The sequence below is a fragment of the Microcaecilia unicolor genome, chromosome 1 (genome assembly GCF_901765095.1).
Source record: "Microcaecilia unicolor chromosome 1, aMicUni1.1, whole genome shotgun sequence".
Lineage (NCBI taxonomy): Eukaryota > Metazoa > Chordata > Amphibia > Gymnophiona > Siphonopidae > Microcaecilia > Microcaecilia unicolor.
Window position 1 is genome coordinate 678,430,088 of NC_044031.1, and position 22,643 is coordinate 678,452,730.

Sequence of the window (22,643 nt, forward strand, 5' to 3'; positions counted from 1 at the left end):
CTAATTTTTTAATTTTATATTAAACCTATTGATGTATGTCCATTAGGCGTATCCCTTCTATGAACTTTATGTATATACTTATATCAGGTTAATGCTATAGCAGCACTTAAGCAAGTCTGTTCTTTGGGGGATATGTTGCCCAACATAACTTCATGTTTCGCCATTTCGGCTTTTTCAAGGATGCCTTCCCTACAAAAAACATATGAAATGCATAGACTTCAGTCAAAAGAACTTATGTATTACAGAATAGTACTATATAAGTGATTGGTGGGGAATTTAATGATGAGATACAAATCAGCTGATAAAAAAACGCCGCTGCCATCTTACATCGGTGAGAGAAAGATATAATACCGAGACAGTTGGTGGCACAGATTTCTTCAAAGATAAGTACTATTCTGTAATATATATTATTTTGCATTTCATATGTTTTTTTTTTATAGGGGCGATATCCTTGAAAAAGCCGAAATGGCGAAACACGAAGTCGTTTCGGACAACATATCCCCCCAGAGAACAGACTTAAACAAGTGCTGCTATAGCATTAACCTGATATAAGTATATACATAAAGTTTATAGAAGGGATACATAGGTTTAATATAAAAAAAATAATAAAAAAACAAATTAGTAAGTCCAGTGACGATTGGAGAAATGGAGGCTAAAGTTATAAAGTACCCCATGACTCCAGCAACTGAGGTCTTCAAAAAAAATTGTGCTGGGTATAATATCACAAGTCCGTAATATAAACTGAGTTCGATTCCCGGCACAGGCAGCTCCTTGTGACTCTGGGCAAGTCACTTAACCCTCCATTGCCTGCCGCATTGAGCCTGCCATGAGTGGGAAAGCGCGGGGTACAAATGTAACAAAAATAAAAAATAAACTATGAGTGCTACTATTGTTTGGTCTTATGCTGAGTCAGTCTAGAGCCTATTGCTCAATCTTTGACACCGTTTCAGTTGTGTTCCTCGCTCTAAGATATCCAGGTCACTTATAAACCCAGGCCTCCTCCTCTTCCGCGTCCGTCCCTAGAAAAAACACAAACTACTACTGGAGGAGGATGCCAGAGTTGCCAGATGGAAAAAAAATTTCCCCGCCCCAAACAGCACACAGTAATTTGCATACAGATGATGTAATTAACCCCGCCTCCGATGTCATAACCCCGCCTCCACTGGCCACGGCTGCGGGAAAACCACTGGTTTAAACCCCAACCCGCTGCCGACTGCCGTGAATAAAAAAGCCGCGGCGGGCGAAAAAAAACGCCCAAAATATTGCAAACCGCACGCGGCGTGAAAAAGCCGCAGCGGGTCGCGGGAAGAAGCCCAGCCGGCACGATCTCCCAGTCACGTGAGAGTCAAGTGACAGGCTATCAAGTGGGACTGTCACATGATTTGCGCTGGAAGCTAGTTTATTGGTTTCTCGTTGTGCTTTTCGGTGGTATTTCAAGTTTGATGGTGCTTGTGGGTTCGCTGGGCTGTGTTGGATTTGGCTCTGGCAGTCGTAGTCTTTGGTTATGAATGTTTTTCGGACCCTTGTGTTGCTACCCCTGCTTCTGGTCTTGCCGGTGGAAGCTGTATGGCCCCTGCCGCAGTTTGTGGTCTCCTCTCCGCAGGTGTACCCGGTTAGCCCTTTCAGCTTCCGTTTCCAGTATTCGGCCTCCTCAGCGGTGTGGGAGGGCTGTAGTGTCCTTGATGAGGCTTTCAAGCGCTACTCCCGTATCCTGTTTGCTGGTGGGGCGCAGAATCCCGGGACCCGGCCAGGTAAAGATCTAAAGAAGTCGTTAGCATTACCGATCACGAGCACTCCAGCAATTGTTTCACACAGTATCTGCTGGACCCGGAGTGTGGTGGTTATTATGTACCACAAGCCAAAGCAGTATTTCCTGACATTTTCAAGCCTAACAAAGTTAGTATGGCACACTTGTTTTTGTAGATGTTAAAAACGGGTTGTATAAACATGGAGAAGAACTAGGAAGTAACTGAAAGGCAGAACATCTCCCAGAAAAGGGCATTGTGGGACTGCAGCGAAAATTTAATTGGGTAGAATCAGGAACTACCTTGAACATATTGCTTTGGCTTGTATGGTCAAAACAAAAGACTGAAAATCTTAGTTTCTTACCTGTAATGGTAGTTTTCCGTGGACAAAGGATCTTCTAGCCACACCCCTTGAATATACGCCACGATGACGTGCGTGACCCGGCCATCCAATAGCAACGCTTTAAAAAGAAAGCAAAAAAATTAGCGGATTCCCGCCCATAAGTACTGTATAAATACACTTGACAGCCCAGACCAGTCAGTTTAATAATATAGCTAAGACAACTAGGGAGGGTAGGGAGGGATGGTGTGGCTAGAAGATCCTTTGTCCACGGAAAACTACCGTTACAGGTAAGAAACTAAGATTTTTCCATGGACAGGATCTTCTAGCCACACCCCTTGAAGACTCCCAAGAAAACACAGGTAACAAAAACATGTAATCATTAACATGAAATATACAGTCAACCCACTGCCGGAAATCTGTTACCTGTGATAGGAGGAGGAGGACAGTTGTCGGTTACATTGCCTCCCGCAGGATTGACAGTCCAAACAATGAATCTGCACGTGAAGCTGCATCCAAACAGTAATGCTTTGAAAAAGTATGCATATCAATAAGAGGTGCTCTATGTAGAAATGCAGTAGAGGCTGCCATTGAGTGTAATTTATGAGCAGTAACATGAGGATGTGATGCATGCTGGTGATGATAAAAATTTATACACTGAGTCACATATGATGATAAAGTTCGTTTTGATATTGGTTGTTGAGCATTCCCATTGTACGACAAAAAAAGCTGTGAAGGTCTATGACTACCTGACGTACGGTGCAAATAAATAGATAATGCTCTGGTACAATCCAATGTGTGCAACCTACTGTGTTGAACAGATTGATGTGGAGGAGGAAAAACACTGGTAAAATAATTGATTGATTTATATGAAAAGAAGAAACTACCTTTGGCAGAAACTTCGGATGAGGACGTAGTATCGCTTTATCATGTAATATTTGAGTATAAGGACTGTAATATACGAGTGCATGTAATTCCCCAATTCTTCGAGCTGAAGTAATAGCTATAAGAAACAAGGTTTTCCAAGTAAGATATTGAAGGGTTGTCTCTTGAAGAGGTTCGAATGGAGGTTCCATGAGTTTGTCTAAAACCAAATTCAAATCCCAAACTACTGGAGGTAATTGAACCGGAGGTTTAAGGTTAACCCCTTTAAAAATCTTTTAGTGATGGGATGTGCCGTGACAGTGCAACCATCAATTGAATCATGAAAAACAGAAATCGCCGCAACATGTACCTTTACTGAAGATGCAGCTAGTTGTGAATTAGATAAAGAAAGGAAATATTCCAATAAGGAAGAAATTGACACGACACTGGGTCAAGTTGATGCGCTGTACACCAATGACAAAATCTTCGCCATTTTGAGGCATAAACCATTCGAGTCGACTGCCAACAAGACTGCTGCAAGAACTGGTTGAGAAAAAGCTTGAGAAACTAATGATTGACTTGAAGATACCACGCAGTGAGCTGGAGGTGGCTGAGATTTGGGTGTAGAAGCTGACCGTTGTTCTGTGAAAGAAGGTCTGGAACTACAGGCAGAAACTGTGGTGGTCGGACAGCTAACTGGTTTAGCATAGGAAACCACACTTGCCTCGGCCAAAATGGCGCTATTAGAATGAGTGATGATTTGTCCTGGAGAACTTTCTGCAACACTCTTGGAATGAGAGGGATTGGAGGGAATGCAAAAAACAGAGAATTTGTCCAACGGATAGCAAATGCGTCCTCTGCTACTCTGTTCTTTGCAGGCCACCTTGAACAATATCTCTGACATTTGTTGTTCTGTGGGGAGGCAAAAAGATCTACTAGAGGCCAGCCTCACATTTGGAACAGTTCGTGAATAATTATGGTCTTCAGGGACCACTCGTGAGGTTGAAGACTCCTGCTTAATACATCTGCAATCTGATTCTCCCGACCTGGTAGATAAATTGCTTGAATCACCGAATTGAGGGAGAGAACTAGGTTTCAGAGTGTGACAGCTTCTTGACACAGATGAAGAGAACCCATACCTCCTTGCTTGTTGATATAAAACATTGCGACTTGATTGTCTATACGAACTTGAATCACTTGGGATCGAAGTAGATGGTGAAAAGTTTGAATAGCCAATCTGACCGCCCTCAATTCCAGAAGATTGATGGAATAACACTTCTCTTGATTGGTCCAGTGGCCTTGTGTCGAGAAGTGGTCGATATGCGCCCCCCCATCCCACTTTGGATGCATCCGTGGTAAGAATTTTTGTTGGAAGAGGTGACTGGAAAGGCGCTCCTACCAAAAGATTGTGTTGATATGTCCACCAAGAGAGCTGAAGTTTGATACGGGTGGATAGAAGAATCCTTGAAGTAAGCGGATCTTGATACTGAATCCACCTGTTCTTTAAATACCACTGTAAAGGTCTCATGTGCAGACGTGCTAGTGGAAGTACCGCAACTGTCGATGCCATATGACCTAACAGAATTAGGAGAACCCGAGCTGTTATGACCTTCAGTGATTGAAGATAGTGAACTAATTGGATAAGCAAATGAGCTCGAGGGAGTGGTAACTTCGCTAGAGACTCGTATGACACCAGATCCGCTCCGATGAAAGTCAATCTCTGTGTTGGGATCAAATGTGATTTTTTGTAATTGATCACTAAACCTAACTTTTCGAGAAGCACAATGGTAATCTGTAAATCTTGAAGATTCTGCTGAGAAGACTGGGCTACGATCAGCCAATCGTCGAGATATGGGAAAAGGACGATTCCCTGTCTGTAATTGAGCAACTGGTGCTATGACACACTTCGAGAACACCCTGGGAGCTGATGTTAGACCAAAGGGCAGAACTTTGTACTGGTAATGTTGTCCTTGACAGACAAACCGAAGAAATCGTCTTGAAGAGGGATGAACAGGAATATGTAGGTAAGCATCCTGCAGGTCTATGGCTGAAAACCATGCTCCCTGATTCAATAGAGGGAGAATGACCTGTAACGATGTCATTCGAAACCTTTGTTTTGGGAGAAACTTGTTGAGATGCCGCAGATCTAGTATCGCTCTTTGACCTCCATCTTTCTTGGGAATGAGAAAAAATCGGGAATAAAAGCCCTTGTTTATGTCGTGAGCAGGTACAATCTCTATAGCATTGAGATGAAGAAGTCTGCACACTTCCTGACGTAATTGAAACACCTGAGAACTGGGGACATGGAGATGTGTAGATGATCGAAAAGGTGGGGTTTGTGAAAATACCAGAGAATAACCGTGTTGAACAATCTCCAGAATCCACTTGTCTGTTGTTATTGATCTCCAAGCAGGGAAAAAATGGGCCTGGGAAGGGTCAAAAAGAAGGCGTAAGCTTTTGCTGCTGATGTGGTTGAACAGGCTTCTGAGAGCGCCTTTCTCTAGCCGGTCTAGCATGAAAATTGTAACGGTGATACTGAGATTTAAAATGAGAAGCTGACTGTTGAGGAGGAAAAGACTTCCTTTGAAGAAATCTATTCTTAGTATTAAAATAAGGCAAGCGTTTACAGTTTGATTTTGAAGGCTGTTGTTTATCTTGCTCCAACGTATCTAAAGTTGTACAGTCCTCTTTAAGGCCCTCAATTAACTGTTTTACTTTATCTCCAAACAAAGAATCCCCAACACAAGGAGCATCAGCTACCTTGTCATGAACATCTTCTCCCAATGCCGACGCTCTTAACCATGACAAGCGTCTGGATGCAATAGAAGTAGCCGCAGTTCTGACCGAAGTGTCAAACTGATCATGAATAGTTCGGATCATTTGTTTAGAGCTGTCTTCTAAACTCACCAGAATTTGCTGAAAAAGCGGCATGTTCTGTTGATGAATCAATGATTGCAATTTGGATAAATCTTCCATGATGGTATAAAGGTATTCAATCTGATGGAACATGTGACTTGCAATATGTGCTGACAACATGGAAGACTGAAAAGTTTTCCGTGCTAGAATGTCCATAAATTTCAAATCTTTCGGTGGTGGATGGTTGGTTATATCTTTCTGCAACTTACTTCGCCTCATGGCTGATTTGACTACCAATGATGCATGAGGAAGTTGCATCTTCCCATGACCCAAAAAATCCTGGACCTTATATTTATTGTCTAACCACCTTTGTGTAGGTCTAATTGAATAAGGTGTGGACCAAACTAATTTTTGATGGTCTTGAAGCACCTGCGGTATAGGCAAGGCTATTGATTGCTTGACTAAATTCAAATATTTAGTGACAGATCTTTTCCCTTCAGAAATGTCCCCTTGAGATGTAAGGGGTATATGCAAAGTAGTCACCAATTTGTGTAAAAATTTTGTATAAGATTCATCCTGGACAGGAAGAGTCTCATCCTGAGAAGTAGAAGGAAGAGCTGGAAGCGCAGGTAAATCTTGTCCTGTTGGAGTCATGTGTGTATGATGTGAAGAAGCCACTGAAGGTGCTGGTGAATTTGCTGGTGATTTTACTGACAACACTTCCTGCACCAAAGGTGAAGGAGAAAAGGCACATAACTGCTGCCTCTGAGGTGAATGAGGCAGAGATATTGCTTCAGAGGTGACTAATTGAGTTGATTGAACTGCAGGCTGATGCATTTTTTGCTGATTTGCTAACAACTTCGTTAGCAAATCCACTATTTTCAATTGTGTAGTGGAAGAAGTGGAAGAACGCCCTCTAGAGGAGGCATGAGAAATTGACCGAGTCGATCCCCTACATCTAGCAGAGTGAGAGGGTGATCGAGCCTGCCTTCTGCATCGCTTCTTCTGAGGAGCAGCAGATGAAGAAGAAGATGAACTGGATCGAACAATGCTTCTGCCTCGAGGAGAATACTCATATTTTGAAGAACGACGCTGTGAAGAACGACTTGGTCTAGCAGAACATCGATGGTGCCGTGCACTGCCCTGCCTGGTACTGACATCGGATTCATTGCTCGATGTCGAGGGTTGTCATGACGACGTCGAGCATCAGCTGATCTCAAAGATCTGTGATGCCGACGTCGATCTCGAGAACTGACCTCGATGTCAGTGACTTCTCTCACAGACGCTTGCTGTCCATTTTGTAAAGAAAGAACCTGATCCCCGGGCACTGAGGCAAGGGGGAGAGCAGGAATGGACGCCACCTGATCCCCGGGCACTATGGCAAGGGGGAGAGCAGGGAGAATAGCAACATCCTGAAGCGCTGAAGCTGCTGATGCTGTGACAGCCATAGGCGGTGAAGCTTTGTCAGAGGAGCTGACAGATCGAGTTTCAGACTGAGACACTGTCAGATGCTGCTGTAATTTAAATGCCCTAATGTGCAAGGATTTCTGAGACATATTCTTACAGGCAAAACAGGACTTGGTATTGTGATGTTCACCTAAACACCTCAAACATCTAATATGTGTATCTGTGAGAGACAATTTACGTGGGCATGTAGCGCAAGCCTTAAACCCCGTTTTTTTTCTGAGACATAACGTAAATAATTTACAATTGTAGATGACTGACTGAATAGTAAAAACCGGGTCGCTGTCAATCGCGGAAAAAATAAAACTGACTGGTCTGGGCTGTCAAGTGTATTTATACAGTACTTATGGGCGGGAATCCGCTAATTTTTTTGCTTTCTTTTTAAAGCGTTGCTATTGGATGGCCGGGTCACGCACATCATCGTGGCGTATATTCAAGGGGTGTGACTAGAAGATCCTGTCCATGGAAAACCACAAGTATGTGAAAGCTGGTAGCAGGGCCGCTGAGAGACTGAGCCGGGCCACGCCCCCCCGCCCCCATCGCCACTCAGGCCGCCGGCGCTGCAGCCTCCCGGTTTCATCCGCCCGCGGCTCTGTCGACAGCCCCTCTCCGTCCGTCACCGGGCTTCCTGCATTCAAATCGATTCGGCAGTGCCTCATCTCCGTGTGAAAGTGCACTGGCAGGTTGCCTCCCTTCGGGCCTTCCCTCCCTGTGTCCCGCCCTCGCGGAAACAGGAAGTTACATCAGATGAGGGCGGGACACGGAGGGAAGGCCCAAAGGGAGGTGATCTGCCGCTGCACTTTCACACGGAGGTGAGGCGCTGCCGAATCGATTTGAATGCAGGGGTCCCGGTGGCAGATGGAGAGGGGCTGTTGACAGAGCCGAGGGCAGGCGGGTGAGACTTGGGACTGTGGCGCCGGGCCCCCCTTGGAGTCCTGGGCCCAGGGAATTTTGTCCCCCATGCAAACCCCCCCCTCTGCGGCCCTGGCTGGTAGTGTGACATTGGGCTCTGGGTTGTCATTATCACCAATATAAAATTATCTGCTTTACTGGGGAGTAAAAAATTGTACAAGCATTTTTTTTTCTCTCACCTTCTGGTGCAGTACTGAAAGCAAGATACAGGAGTTAAAAGGTCGTGGTATAACCAAAGGGGTTTGCATTTATTTTATGCAGCTACTTACTTTGTTCTTAGTGGGTTTACAATTGAAGTTTTGTATGTGGGCAATGGAGGGGTAAGCCATTCGCCTAGGGTTACAGGGAGCTGCAGTAGAAATCAAACCCAGTTCCCCAGGTTCTTAGCCCACTACATTAAGCTGAGCCTCCACTCCAGTATTTCTATGTAATTTACCAGTGTGAGAAAATGCCAGAAATAAACTAGAAGTTATTGGTCATGCATAAGTCAGTTTACAGGTAACAGATTAGTACTATGTAACTCTATTATCAGTACTAAAAACATTAGCTATTTTGGGTCAGTGACATTAAATTAGTGGCATGTTATGCTGTTAGGTCTCATAGAACGAAGGTGGGAATCCGTGGTGACACAGTGATATCACGGAGTTGGGAATAAAGGATACAGATCAGTGATTAGGTGATGAAGGCATCACAGTAAGACAGGGGTTCCTGAGGCTAAAGTGTTAGTGGATCCTTTAGTTGAATATAGTTTGGGATTCTATAAGTTAATGGTTCTCAAGGACATACCCATCCAGTGAGGTTCTCAGGCTATCCACATTGAATCTGCATGCATTGCTTCCTTTGTATGGAGATATATCTCATGAATATTAATTGCGGATATCCTGAAAACCTGACTGGCTAGGTGTACCTTGAGGACTGGATTGAGAACCACTGTTATAAGGCAGATGGAATGAGGATGGTGCTTATGTGTGTTTATTGTGCCATTTACTATACTGCCTTATGGAATAACCACCAAATCAGGTTTCTGGCTTGTGTGGGTTAGTCCAGTCACTCTCAGTAGAACATTCTAGAGCCTGAGGCTAAAACAGGGGAAGGCATGCTTACAGGGTCTAGCCAGCCTGGAATCCCTTGGGGCAGACAGCAGTAGGAGTGCATTTCTGGATTTTAATTTGGAAGAGAGTTTGTATGTAGCCCTTCTACAAAGTGGACCTTGATTATATATAGGCTCCACAGACAGCAGGTGAATAGCAGCTTTTGCAGATCAATAAAAGAGAGAATAATGAGATCAGCTAATGGGTATACCTCAGTCTCATTTCCATGGTGATATCGGATAAGGTTTAAATAAACAACTTTGGTCCGCAAAATTATCTACGGCGTAGTCCCAGGATACATGACAGACCTCATAGATCTACAAACCAGAAACAGAATCGGATCATCACGATTATACCTAAACCTACATTACCCAAACTGCAAAGGACTAAAATACAAAACAACTTATGCCTCTAGCTTCTCCTACATAAATAAGCGCACAACTATGGAATGGACTCCCAAAAGCTGTGAAAACAATCCATGAGCACCTAAACTTTAGGAAATCACTAAAAACTCACCTCTTCACAGAGACCTATCCCACCGATCCAACGTAGATCCCCACACCCAGCAACACAGCATAACCGATGATTGTACTGAACAATTTACAATCTTCATTCCCTTTGACCCCATGACGCCTGATTCACACCTACCTCCTTTGACCACAACATAACCTTGTATTTGTTATCAACCGAATTGGCAAACGCCTTTACTGGTACTATGTAAGCCCCTGCAAATAGGTGGGAAAATGTGGGGCACAAATGTAATAAATAAATATAGGGCCTCTCTTACTAAACCATGCTACCGATTCCTGGCTTGGCAAATGTGCTACAGCCCATTAATTTTGAATGGGCTGCGGCACGGGAATTGCTAGCATGGTTTGGTAAAAGAGACCCTTACCAGCTTATTTTGGAAAGAGAAAGATGTCCATATTTTGACCCAAATCGGGAGATGGGCGCCTTTCTCCCGTGGGCGCCCAAATCGGTATAATTGAAAGCCGATTTTGGGCTTCTCCAACTGCGATCTGTCGCGGGAACGGACAAAGCTGAGGGGGCGTGTCAGAGGCGTGGTGAAGGCGGGACTGAGGTGTGTTTATTGGCCGAGGAGAGATGGGCACGCTCGGCCGATAATGGAAAAAAGAAGGGAGCCAGAAGCGAGAATTTGTGTCACTTTTTCTGGACCCTTTTTTTTCATGAACAAGTCCCCAAAAAGTGCCCCAACTGCTCAGATGACCACCGGAGGGAATCGGGGATGACCTCCCCTGACTCTCCCAGTGGTCACTAAGCCCCTCCCACCCAAAAAAAAGAACTTAAAATTTTTTTTTTCCAGCCTGTATGCCAGCCTCAAATGTCATACCCAGCTCCATCACAGCAGTATGCAGGTCTCTGGAGCAGTTGTTAGTGGGTGCAGTGGACTTCAGCCAGGTGGACCCAGGCCCATCCCCCCCTCTCCACCTGTTACACTTGTGCTGCTAAATGGGAGCGCTCCAAACCGCCCCCAAAACCCACTGTATCCACATCTAGGTGCCCCCTTTCAGCCATAAGTGCTATGGTAATGGTGTAGAGTTGTGGGCAGTGGGTTTTGGGGGGGATTTGGGGGGCGCATCACCCAAGGGAAGGGAGCTATGGGCTTGGGAGGTATTTTAATTGTTTTTTTTAATTGTTACAAGTGCCCCTAGGGTGCCCGGTTGGTGTCCTGGCATGTGAGGAGGACCAGTGCACTACGAATCCTGGCCCCTCCCACGACCAAATGCCTTGGATTTGTTCGTTTTTGAGCTGGGTGCCTTCGGTTTCCATTATCGCTGAGTAGAGGAGTGTGGTAGCCATGTTAGTCCACTCTTAAGGTTATCAATAGAAATCAAACAAAATAAAACATGGAAAAGAAAATAAGATGATACCTTTTTTATTGGACATAACTTAATACATTTCTTGATTAGCTTTCGAAGGTTGCCCTTCTTCGTCAGATCGGAAATAAGCAAATGTGCTAGCTGACAGTGTATATAAGTGAAAACATTCAAGCATTACTATGACAGTCTGACAGGGTGGGAGGATGGGGGTGGGTAGGAGGTATGCATGGGGACATCAAAGCATATCATTGATATTCTAACAGGATGGGTGTGGATAGGTGAGGGGAGGGTGATCAACAGAGACATACAGCTTTATGGTTTATAATGAGCTAGGAACCCCAGATCCTTGTTAAGTCCTTTCTGTTGGGTGTTAAAATATTCAATCATTCTGACTTCAAAGGTCTTACGTTCTTGTATGGTTTTAAAGTTACCTTTCAGGATTCTCACTGTGAAGTCACTGGTACAGTGTCCTGGTCCTGTAAAATGCTGACCAACAGGGGTGGGAACCCTACTGGCACCAGTATTGTTCGTGTGATGTCTATGTAAATTGAATCTTGTCTTAAGCATCTGGCCTGTTTCTCCAATATAGCATCCTTCATTACATTTTTTTACACTGAATGATATATACCACATTGGAAGATGAGCAAGTGAAAGATTCCTTTATGTTGAATATCTTTCCTTTGTGGATGACTGTGGGGTCCTGTGAAATATTTTGGCATAGTTTGCAACTGGATAAATTACAGGGAAGTGTGCCCTTCTGTTCCTTTTCAGTCTGTGATGGAAGTTTACTTCTGATTAGCTTGTGTTTTAAGTTGGGTGGCTGTCGGAAGGCCAGTACCGGTGGGGATGGGAATATCTCTTTCAGTAATTCATCCTCCTGGAGTAGAGGTTGTAGATCTCTTATGATTTTCCTCAGTTTTTCCAGCTCTGGATTGTATGTCACTACAAGCGGGATTCTGTCTGTGGATTTTTTCTCCTTGTACTGTAGCAGATTCTCCCTGGGTGTTTTGAGGGAGGAGGCAATATTCTTGGAGATTATTTTGGGGTTGTAGCCTTTCTGTTTGAAGGATGCAGTCAGGCTTTTAAGGTGTCTGTCTCTGTCCCCTGGGTCAGAGCAGATATGGTGGTATCTTGTGGCTTGGCTGTAAATGATGGATCTTTTTGTATGTGAAGGATGGAAGCTGGAATTGTGGAGGTAGCTGCATCTGTCTGTGGGTTTCTTGTATATAGATGTTTGTATACAGCCATCACTGATTGAGACTGTGGTGTCCAAAAAATTGACTTTTTCTGGGGAGTAGTCAATTTTGAATCTGATAGTAGGATGGTATGTATTGAAGGCAGAATAAAATTGTTTCTGAGTTTCTTCACCCTCCGTCCAAATCATAAAAATGTCATCGATGTACCGGTAGTATTTTAGAGGTTTGGTCTGGTGTGTATTCAGAAATGTCTCTTCCAGCTCAGCCATAAAAAGGTTGGCATATTGGGGTGCTGTCCTGGTGCCCATTGCAGTGCCCATTATTTGTAGATAGATATCATTGTTAAAGCGGAAGTAGTTGTGAGTTAAAATGAATTTGATTAATTTTGTAATAGTTTCTGCTGAGTATTGATGGTCCAATGTGGATTTTTTTAGGAGTCTTCCACATTATCGCTGAAAAACGATACCGCCCAGCTCAAATCCGCACAAATCCGATGCATTGGCCCGGCACAAACCGTATTATTGAAAAAAAAGATGGATGCCCATCTTTTTCGAAAATACGGTCTGTCCCACCCCTTCACGTACCCGTTCTCGGAGATAGACACCCATGAAGATGGGCGTTCGCGTTTGATTATGCCCCTCTTAGTCAGGGGTCTTTTTACAAAGGCGCGCTGAAAAATGGCTTGCGGTAGAGTAGGTGCGGGTTTTGGGCATGTGCTGATCCATTTTTTAGCACGCCTGTAAAAAAAGGCCTCTATTTTTTTTTTTGCCGAAAATGGACATGCGACAAAATCAAAATTGCTGCGCGTCCATTTTGGGTCTGAGACCTTACCACCAGCCATTGACCTAGTGGTAAAGAATCTGGGCAGTAATGACCTATGTGTGTCAAATGCCACTTGGCGCTCATCCATTACACGTGCCAGAAAATAAAAAATATTTTTCAGATGTGCGCCAAAATTGAAATTACCACAAGGGCCACGCGGTAACTGGGTGGTATCTCCAATTTGGTGCGCATTCGGCGCACATAGGCACCTATGTGGCTTAGTAAAAGGGCTCCTTAGTTGCTAGAGAGGGCTTTGAATTGAGCCTGGCAGGGAACAGAAGGCCAGCGTAGATCCAGGAGGACCAATCTGATGTGGCCTATGTAGTTGCAGAATGCTGTGTCATGGTACTCTCTGACTGCATTAGTTGTAAGAGATCTGTATACAATAAATTTCAGTAATCTAGGCACGAGAGGACAGATGAATATATTAGTGATCTATGGATTTACCTGCTCTGGCTGCCAGAGGTGGAAGAAGGCGTTTCTTGCCACTGGGGTGATTGCTATTAGTTTAGGGAAGTTGCCTAATTTTCAGGTCTCAGATTTTACAAATAGAGGGGTGCCATTCAGGATCAGCTTTGTCCTTCCGGTTACTGTCTTGCTTCTGGCCAATCTTTCAGTTTCTGCCAGAGAGCTGTTGACTACCTAGTGAAGGGAAAGTCGGCAACAATACCAATTTGGGGTATATAGTCCAGAAAAGAGAGATTATGAAAGCTGTGAGTGACTGTGGTGAGACATGAAGGTGTTTGGGTTTTTTTAAACGTTCTGCTTCTCTTCTTTCTGCAGAGGATGTACTTCATGGAGCAGCATCTTTCTTCACTTTGGCAGTCTCTGTTACAGCGCCTGGATGTGATGACTTTCCTCAGCTTGACTCCAAGGAGAACTGTATGTATTAGCAAAGCACAATCTATCTGTTCCAAATCAGGGATTTGGGGGATGAAGTATAATCTAGTGGTTAGAATTTGAGTTTCTCTGTGGATTCCAGTCCTGGCTTTAGGACTGAAACTCTGAGTGATGTTGGATTCTCTTCTCAGCAGCTAATGCTATAACTGAAAGAGTAATAACTACGTAAAATTAAAAATAGTTTTGTTCTGATAATTCGTGACGGTACAAATTTTCTATCTAATATAAACTTCTGGAACTTGGTATCTATTTGGACCAGCTTTATGTACATACACGTACCTTTTGTGTCTCTATTAATTGAGCTGGCTGGATCGAGTTCTGCCAGTCAGAAGACCATGGGAGGGCAGTGGGTCTAGTGGCTGCATCTGCTGGATGGTTGCCCCCATGTTGGCTTTCTGCTGGTGCAGTAGGACATGGACAGTGAGTAAAGCAGGTCTTGGGATAAAGGGATTACATCTCAAGTAATGGCTCATCAGGTGACAGCAAGTTTAAAGATATGGCAGGTCCCCTTCAGTTACTGTGCACCTGTTCCCGTGTAAGGTACACTGATATCTTTACACCTGCTTTGTGCACATTGGCCATGTTTTTCAAAAGGAAAGGCCCAGTCTTATATCTGTTGGACTCTGTGAGGAGTGTGAAAATTGTCGCCCCCTTTCTGTAGGGAGCTGAATGTCTGGTATTGACTAGAAATGTTGTTATTTCAGATAAGCTGAGTATCTCGGACCAGGGATTCCTGTTGACTGCAGACACTGTCTGGGGTGCTCTTAGAGGTAACGCTGCTCGCTCTTGTTTTTGTGCTTCTTGGTGGTGGGGTACTTAAAGCTATTTATTTTCACATTTGTGACCATCTCCGAGAAAAGGTGACTAAAGTAGTGGGTCCATACACAGTCTGAAATTTACATGTTTGAATTTCTATTATTTTAATCTTCACATAAAAGGGTGCGGTTTAAATTGTTGTATTCCAAACCTAACAGAATTAATGAAACCCTTATTTTTGGTTTCTGGTGACTTTAGTCACCTTTTCCCAGAGATGGTCATATTTGGGCTCATTCATTCCAGGTTTCTATGAGAAGCTTTGATAGTAATTCATGCTGTATGCTCTGTTTGCTGAATGAATACCTCAGCTGCACCCTTATTGCAGAGCAGACCATGCCCCCTCTGAAAATACTTTTATATTGGAGAGACACTATGAGATTGCCAAAATGGTGTTTGAAACTTGAAAATTGGCAGGATGTGGCAGACCTTGAGCCCTGTGGGTGCTGAGGGCCCCATACTGGCCGTGCTTAGTGTTGTTTAATGGTGTTGACTGCAGCATTGGTGCCCCCCCCCCCCTTAAAATCGTACCACACTAGGCAGATGCTTAGTGGCAAGCCAGCCCTGACACTGTCCCCGTTTATCAGTTAATAGTCTCCTACATCTTTTGGCTTCATCTTGTTTTACCAACATCTTGGCCAAACTGGGAGATAAATGAGGTCTTTCGTTTTCTGTTTAACTCTATTTACTGAAAAAAGGCCTAATTGATACAGTTAATTTTGTAACTCTTAGCATGAAGAGTTTTTTTTTTGTTTGTTTTGGTCTTGCAGAGGTAGCACCTGCCTGCCTTGGGCTTCAGCTACCATACCACCAAGTTATCTACCCACACACTGTTCCTCATTTCCTTCCCTTCTTATCTGGCACAGGAGGAGAGATTGTGGGGGTTCATCATGCTGCTGTCTACAAATATAAACCCTGGGGTTGATATTACACTTGCATTGCTCAGCGTTTTGCTGACCTCCGCAGGTGTTATGCTCAGAAATTCAATTACAGGTCATGTTAGGGCTCTGGCATTGAATTCCCAGTTTTATGGAGCTGGCTGTACCATGACCGGTTAAATGTGATATTGTGCTCTTAACCAGCAATGGGATACTGTATAAAGATAAGACTGGTTTCTTTGTGGTCCTACTTATACAGTTACCCTGGCTGCTTATGTGCTGAATTATCTACCAAAATGCCTGAAATCTACGAATAATCATCTAGAATTAAAAAAAAAACAACCCTAAAAACTCACCTGTTCAAGAAGGCAATACTCCACAGTATTTGACATAACCACCGAATAATGAAATATGGCATTTTAATCAGGAAATGGACAGTTTTCAACCCCGACGCATGATCACACCCTAACATTTTGTCTGAATCACCCCAACCTATTTACCGATACTTCTTTACTGTACTTGTCACTGTAATGGTACACCTATACTGTATTTGTTCACACTGGAATCTGTAACCATCTCTCTGGAACTATGTAAGCCACTTTGAGCCTACTAATGTGGGAAAAGGTGGGATACAAATGTAATAAATAAATATTGACACTTAACAAGCCAAGTGTTTACTCCACCCCCCCCCCCCCCCAGAATGCCCCCGATATAGTCAGTTTTGAATTAGGCACAAACTGGACATTTTCAACGCTGCTGAAAATGGCCAGTTAGCCTCAAATAAATGATTTTTTTTAAAAATTGGCCATAAGGCATTTTTGGCAAGTTAATTTGCTTTGAATATCACCCCCCCCCCCCCCCCCACACACACACACCTTTTTAAACCCCAAAAGTGGGTTGCTACAAAAAGTAAAAGAAATAAAAATGACCAAGAAGAGAGGCTACAAGGAAAGAAACATTTCTTTCCCTGGTTTAAAATAAAAAATGTTGGCTGGAATTTAAATTATTTCCACCTCTGCTGATTTAATATTAAACTTTGCAAATGAAGAGCCATGCAAATGGGCTTTCATAAGATGAGCTATTTTGGTTGTATATGTGAAGGACCTAATTGGATGCACCTGCTTAGTCAGCAGTGATACCCATATGGGGGAAAGGAGGATTTTTTGTCCTTCTAATTTTTTTAGAGGGAATATTGTTAGGTTTGATTGCTCAAAAGCTACAGAAACGAATTTGATAGAAAAGTTTAAGATGGTCACTCAAAAATATATTCAGCAGATATAGAGGGAAACTGAAAAATTAAACTCTTGTGACCTAGGATTTTACTGGATGTTTCCAGTATGTTTGCTCACATATGTTAGTGTAGTCATACCAGCAAATATTTGGGCAACTAAAATAGCTTAAGATCCATTTCATTGTTTGCTTTGTATTTATTTCCTGAAAAAATGTTTGATATTTAAAATTTTTGAAAGACTCCCATTTAGTCACTTCCACATTTCTGATGCCAAAATATCAGGGTGTTGCTGTGCTGATAGTTATAGGACTTGCACTGGTAAAGCTGCCATATGGTGTAAACAAAGTACATTCCAGGAAAGAGATGTATAAAACAGGATGTGTGGCTATAATAAAAATTGTTCACTCTAAGGAATAAAGTATTAAGAAGAAATAGATAGGAGACTTAAGACAAAGAGAATATCCTAGAGACAAATGCAGATTATGTGATGTCAGCATAAGCAATACCAACTCTAGACGTTTTAGGGGTCCTTTTTATTAAACTGTGCTAAAAAGTGGCCTTAGTGCACCATTATGTGGGTCTTTCTCACATGCTAAGGCCACTTTTGCCGCTGCCCTAAAATGGCCTATTTTCTAATTTTTGTATTAATGGCCATGCTCTAATGTTCACACAAATAATCCAGATAACTCATTGGTGAAGTAACATAAATTCAAAATATAACCAGAAAAAAAGCAACTAAATTTTAAAGGAGTAATGCCCTCAGACATTTAAATCACCCACATGGCAGTCAACCGTTAAAAGGGTGAAATTTTGCATTTATTTCATCAGGCAAAGTGCTCCAAGTGGAAAAGTGCAGCCGTGTGCTATAGAACCACAATGTGCACTCAAATATATTTTTTGAATTTTCCAAATGTTCATAAACATATATTTCTAAAAAGCCAGCGTTAGAACATAAGCACACAGTGTCCCCAGGAACTTATCACATAGAACAAATGTACAATATCTTATCGGCCCGGCGTCAATGATAGGTGACATGGGCACTGAGAATGCTGTAGGATTCGACAATTGCAAAATCATAACAGAGACCACACCAAGCTCCCCTGCTTTGTAATCACCCAACACCAGGGGTTTCACTGTAGACTTTCATCAGGGACTCGGGTGAGGGTTATCTATTGTGTGAAAAATCGCCATCCTTGATTGAAGCTTCTACTGCCAATGTACTGTGTAGATTCCAGGCAAGCGAGACATCCCCTGCGGAATGACGTTGCAAAACTTTATTAACAAAAATACAGGGCTGAGACCTGAATGAAGACGTTTAATTTGTATCTCAGGGCCAAATGCACTAAACTTAACGAGCCAGCAGCGTGGTTTTTAAACTGGTTCTAGCCAGTTTAGCGCACAAGTAGTAAACTGGGACATGCACAAAAGGGTTCTCCGAGCCATTTTCCTATCACGGTGGCAGCTAACGAAAACGGAATGCAAATGAGCTAATTACTATTATATTGTGAATGCAATGCAATGCGCTACCGTTTCCAACCCCTTGCACAAAAGCTGTGAAATTTACTGTGGCAATTTTAACGGGAGATGTGGACCTGCCGGTTCTTCATTATTGCAAGTAGCAGAACTACTACTACTATACTACTATAAATCATTTCTATAGCGCTACCAGTCGTAAGCAGCGCTTCACAATTGAACATGAAGAAAAGATAGTCCCTGCTCAAAAGAGCTTACAATCTAAATCAGGACAGACATACAGGACCAATAAGGGATAAGGGTAGGACAGACAGAAAGACACATAGGGAAAGGGACTATTGAAGAGAGGAAGACAAGATAAAGGTTACGAGCAGGTGACAAGTTAGGAGTCAAAAGCAGCATCAAACAGGTAGGTCTTTAGCCCGGATTTGAAGGCGGCCAGGGATGGAGCTAGACGTAACGGCTCAGGAAGCCTATTCCAGGCATAAGGTGCGGCGAGATAAAAGGAACGGAGTCTGGAGTTAGCGATGGAGGAGAAGGGTGCAATTAGGAGAGATTTGCCTAGTGAACGGAATTCCTGGGAAGGAGTGTAGGGAGAGATGAGGGTGGAGAGGTAGTGAGGGGCTGCAGAGTTAATGCACTTATAAGTCAATAAGAGGAGTTTGAATTTCATACAGAAATGGATAGGGAGCCAGTGAAGTGAAGGAGAAGGGGAGAAACAAGGCAGGGAAGATGGAGCGCACACACAAAAAAAGTATACCAGCTTACACGCGTGTATGAAAACCGTGCCATATGTTTCTTTTTCAAATTACATTTTGCTGGCAAGAAATTGGTGGGGGGGGGGGGGGGGCAGTACCGAAATGTAAAGGAAAAAATGCAAGGAAGACAAGGGTCCATCAAAGAAACAGCGTCTGTGGGAAACAGGCTTGGTTCCACCCCAGCTGTTCCTGCTGCTTCCTTCTATTGGCCGGCTGACATCCTAGAACGCCCATCTCCCTGAAGATGGACTCTCATTGGCTGGCTGCTGTCCCAACTCCTCCTCCCTGCAGGGCTTCCCTGATGATATCACTTTAGAGCTGTGAACTGATTGGATCTGAACTTCCTGGTGTCCCCCTCCACAGAGAGGGGCTAAACCAATTGGACAGCATCAGCCTGAGATGTCCCGCCTACTCACTACTGGAGGGTGACACCAGGAAGTTCAGATCCAATCAGTTCATAGCTCTAAAGTGATGTCATCAGGGAAGTCCTGCAGTGAGGAGGAGTTGGGACAGCAGCCAGCCAATGAGAGTCCATCTTTAGGGAGATGGGCGTTCTAGGATGTCAGCCAGCCAATAGAAGGAAGCAGCAGGAACAGCTGGGGGTGGAACCAAGCCCTGATGCTGCTGATTCTTCACAGAAGAGCAGAGAGGTTTTTCCCATTTTTTTCTCCAGCATCGGGAGGCAGGGAGCTGCAGTACAGGTATGCCCATCCAAAAAAAAAAAATGCACTATTGTGCTTGCGAAAAAAAAAAAAAGGTTAAATGTACTGCTTTCACACACGCAGCTTGTCTGTGTGTATGAGAGCTGTCTGTGGCATGCGCAGAGCAGCCACGCATAGTGATTGACTGTTCTGCGCATGCTCAGTTCACTGACTTGCTTCCCCCATATCGCATGCAAATGAGCTGGGTCGCAAAAGCAATGAGCGGCTCATTTGAATGCATATATAAGACGAAGCTATAACAAATATTACCCACAAACCAACAAGCACTGGAGCTTCGATGTATCTGCTGCCAGTGGATTTGAGAAGGCCTGAACTCTAAGGACCTTCCCATGTCTAGCTCCATTGCTCTACTCTGGTATCCTGACCTCCTGTCTACTATAAAACATCAGCTATAAAAAAAAAATAATTTCTCCATGTCGGGATCTAGAGTGTATTTAACACTCCACTATGGGCTCTATGGGATAACGACTGAAGGTACGCCCCCCCAAACCAACGTAAAGGACTTCCTCTCTTTAGGAGAGCTCCGGGCTTGTTGACTTTCAAAAAGCATTAATGTATGAAATTTATTATGCCAATTCCAATAAGATGGGGAGTCTTGGCTTACCCAGACCCCCAAGATTGTCTTCCTAAGATTGTCTTTTTCCCAACAATGCTAGCCTTCCTAACGAGCTGTCGCCCTCCCTTCCTGAAAAGTGCAAAAGCTCCCGATTGATCCAATAAGACTCTAGATGGGGAGAAAGGTATGGGCACCCCCAGCAAGTCTCCTATAAATGTCAACACCTTTTTCCAAAATCTTGTCACTGCCAGGCACCCCTAAAAAGCATGAAAAAAAAATCCCCATCCATGGCATGGCACCTCCCACACATTGGGGAATCCACCTTTCCTACTTTAAACAACTGTTTCTTGGTCATATAGGCTCGATTCAAGACCCGGAATTGACATTCTCTGAGCTCTGCATTTGTTGTGAGACTTGGTATTTTCCCCACCAGCATTTTGAGGTCAAGGCCTACCCCCGAGCCCCCTAAATCCACCCTCCATTTCCTCTCCACTTCCCCATACTCTTTCCCCAGACAGATCTGCGCGAAGACCTTATGAAACCGTAGCCCGGTCTTCCCTGGCTTTAGTATAAAATTCTTGTACTTTCCAAGTGTGCCCTTGTCCTAGAGTGGTCTGGTCCAGAGACCTCACATAGTGAATTAATTGTGCGCAAATATATGTCCCACAGACGGTTGTTGTTCTCCAAATAGCTGGGCTACTGACTTTATGCCTTCCGTCTGTCCCATTACTTGGGACAAGAATTTAATATTTTGAGTATCCCAAGACTGGAACACTCTATTTGTCATTCCTGGTTTGAAGTCTGCGTTCCCTCTAATTGACAGCTTATCTGATACCTCTGCTGATACCTTCCAGTGTCCCATACACTCCTTCCACACCACCCGCAACGGGCGTAATAGCACACTATTTCTAAGGCTACTGGGGTTGTAGGCTAGATGTGCATGTAACAAATATCGTAAGTGCCATGGACTAAAGTATTGTTGTTCCAACGACAACAGGGTAAAGTTGGTAGTTTTGTGTAGCCAATCTCCCATATGTCTGAATAAGCATGCCCTATTGTAATTCCTAATATCTGGGACACCCAGACCCCCCTCCCTTCAATCCCCCAGAAGCCGTCGAAAGGGAACCTTTTTGCCTTTGTCCCTTCCCAAAAAAAGCTTGTTTAAATGATGATGTAGGCTGCGAATATCTTTATTTAACCATCTTAAGGGTAACATTTGCATAGCTTATAGCCAGCAAGGAAATTCTATCATTTTAAATAATTGAATTCATCCATGGAGGCCCAACGGCAAATGTCGCCATCCCCGCAAGGTGTCTGATGTATGCTGGCTCAATAAATCCATGTTAGCATGGTGCAAGTCAGAGGTATGCATAGTAAGCTGTATGCCCAGGTACCTAAAGGAATGTTTTGCCCACTGGATAGGAAAGATCCCCTGCTATCCTGCTCTAACTCCAGGCTGTGATGCCAGTGCATAAGACTTTTTGAGATTTAATTTAAAGCCCGAATATAATAAACAGGCCTCAGCTCCATTCAATAGTCTCAAGCAAAGCTGTCGATGAATTTTGGGGGGGTTAGTAATGTGGACCAACAAGTCCTCAAAGGCTGAGATCTTAAAAATCGAGTTACCTATGGGAACCCCCCTAATCTCCGGGTGCCTCTTAATATTCCTAACTAGGGCATCTAATGTTAAAATAAAAAGAAGAGGAGATAAAGGGCATCCCTGTCTTGTGCCCCTGTATAATCAAAAAGGTTGTGAGGTAACGCCATTCATCACCATCGTTGCCTGGGGGTTTTTGTAAAGGACCTTCACCGCCTCCACAAAAAAAACCTTGAATTCCATAGGAGTCCAAAACAGAGAACAAAAAAATCCCATGAGACCCTGTCGAAGGCCTTCTCTGCATCAAAACTAATGAGCAGAGAAGGCCATCTATTGGTTTGAACCACCTCTAACGATGCCAATATAGCTCTAATATTTTGAGCAGCCATGCGGCCACACACAAATCCGACCTGGGCCACATCAACCAGGTGAGATAGTATGCGGGCAAGCCGATTCGCCAATACTTTAAACAGCTTTGCCTCAAAATTTAACAAGGAAATAGGGCTATATGAAGATGGATCCATTGGGCTCTTCCCAGGTTTCAATAGTACTATCATCTGGGCCATCTGGAGGGAACTGGGGAG

General features: G+C 43.7%; 1 protein-coding gene across 1 annotated transcript in view; it reads left to right on the top strand.

Moving 5' to 3' along the window:
• The first annotated feature begins 1,183 nt into the window (after positions 1-1,183).
• Positions 1,184-22,643, top strand: part of HEXA (hexosaminidase subunit alpha) — a 162,183-nt gene continuing 140,723 nt past the window's right edge. The window contains exons 1-3 of the mRNA XM_030187644.1: positions 1,184-1,751; positions 13,915-14,013; positions 14,736-14,801. Coding sequence (XP_030043504.1) covers positions 1,505-1,751; positions 13,915-14,013; positions 14,736-14,801 — 412 coding nt within the window. The 5' untranslated portion in view covers positions 1,184-1,504. The remainder of the gene's footprint in view (positions 1,752-13,914; positions 14,014-14,735; positions 14,802-22,643) is intronic.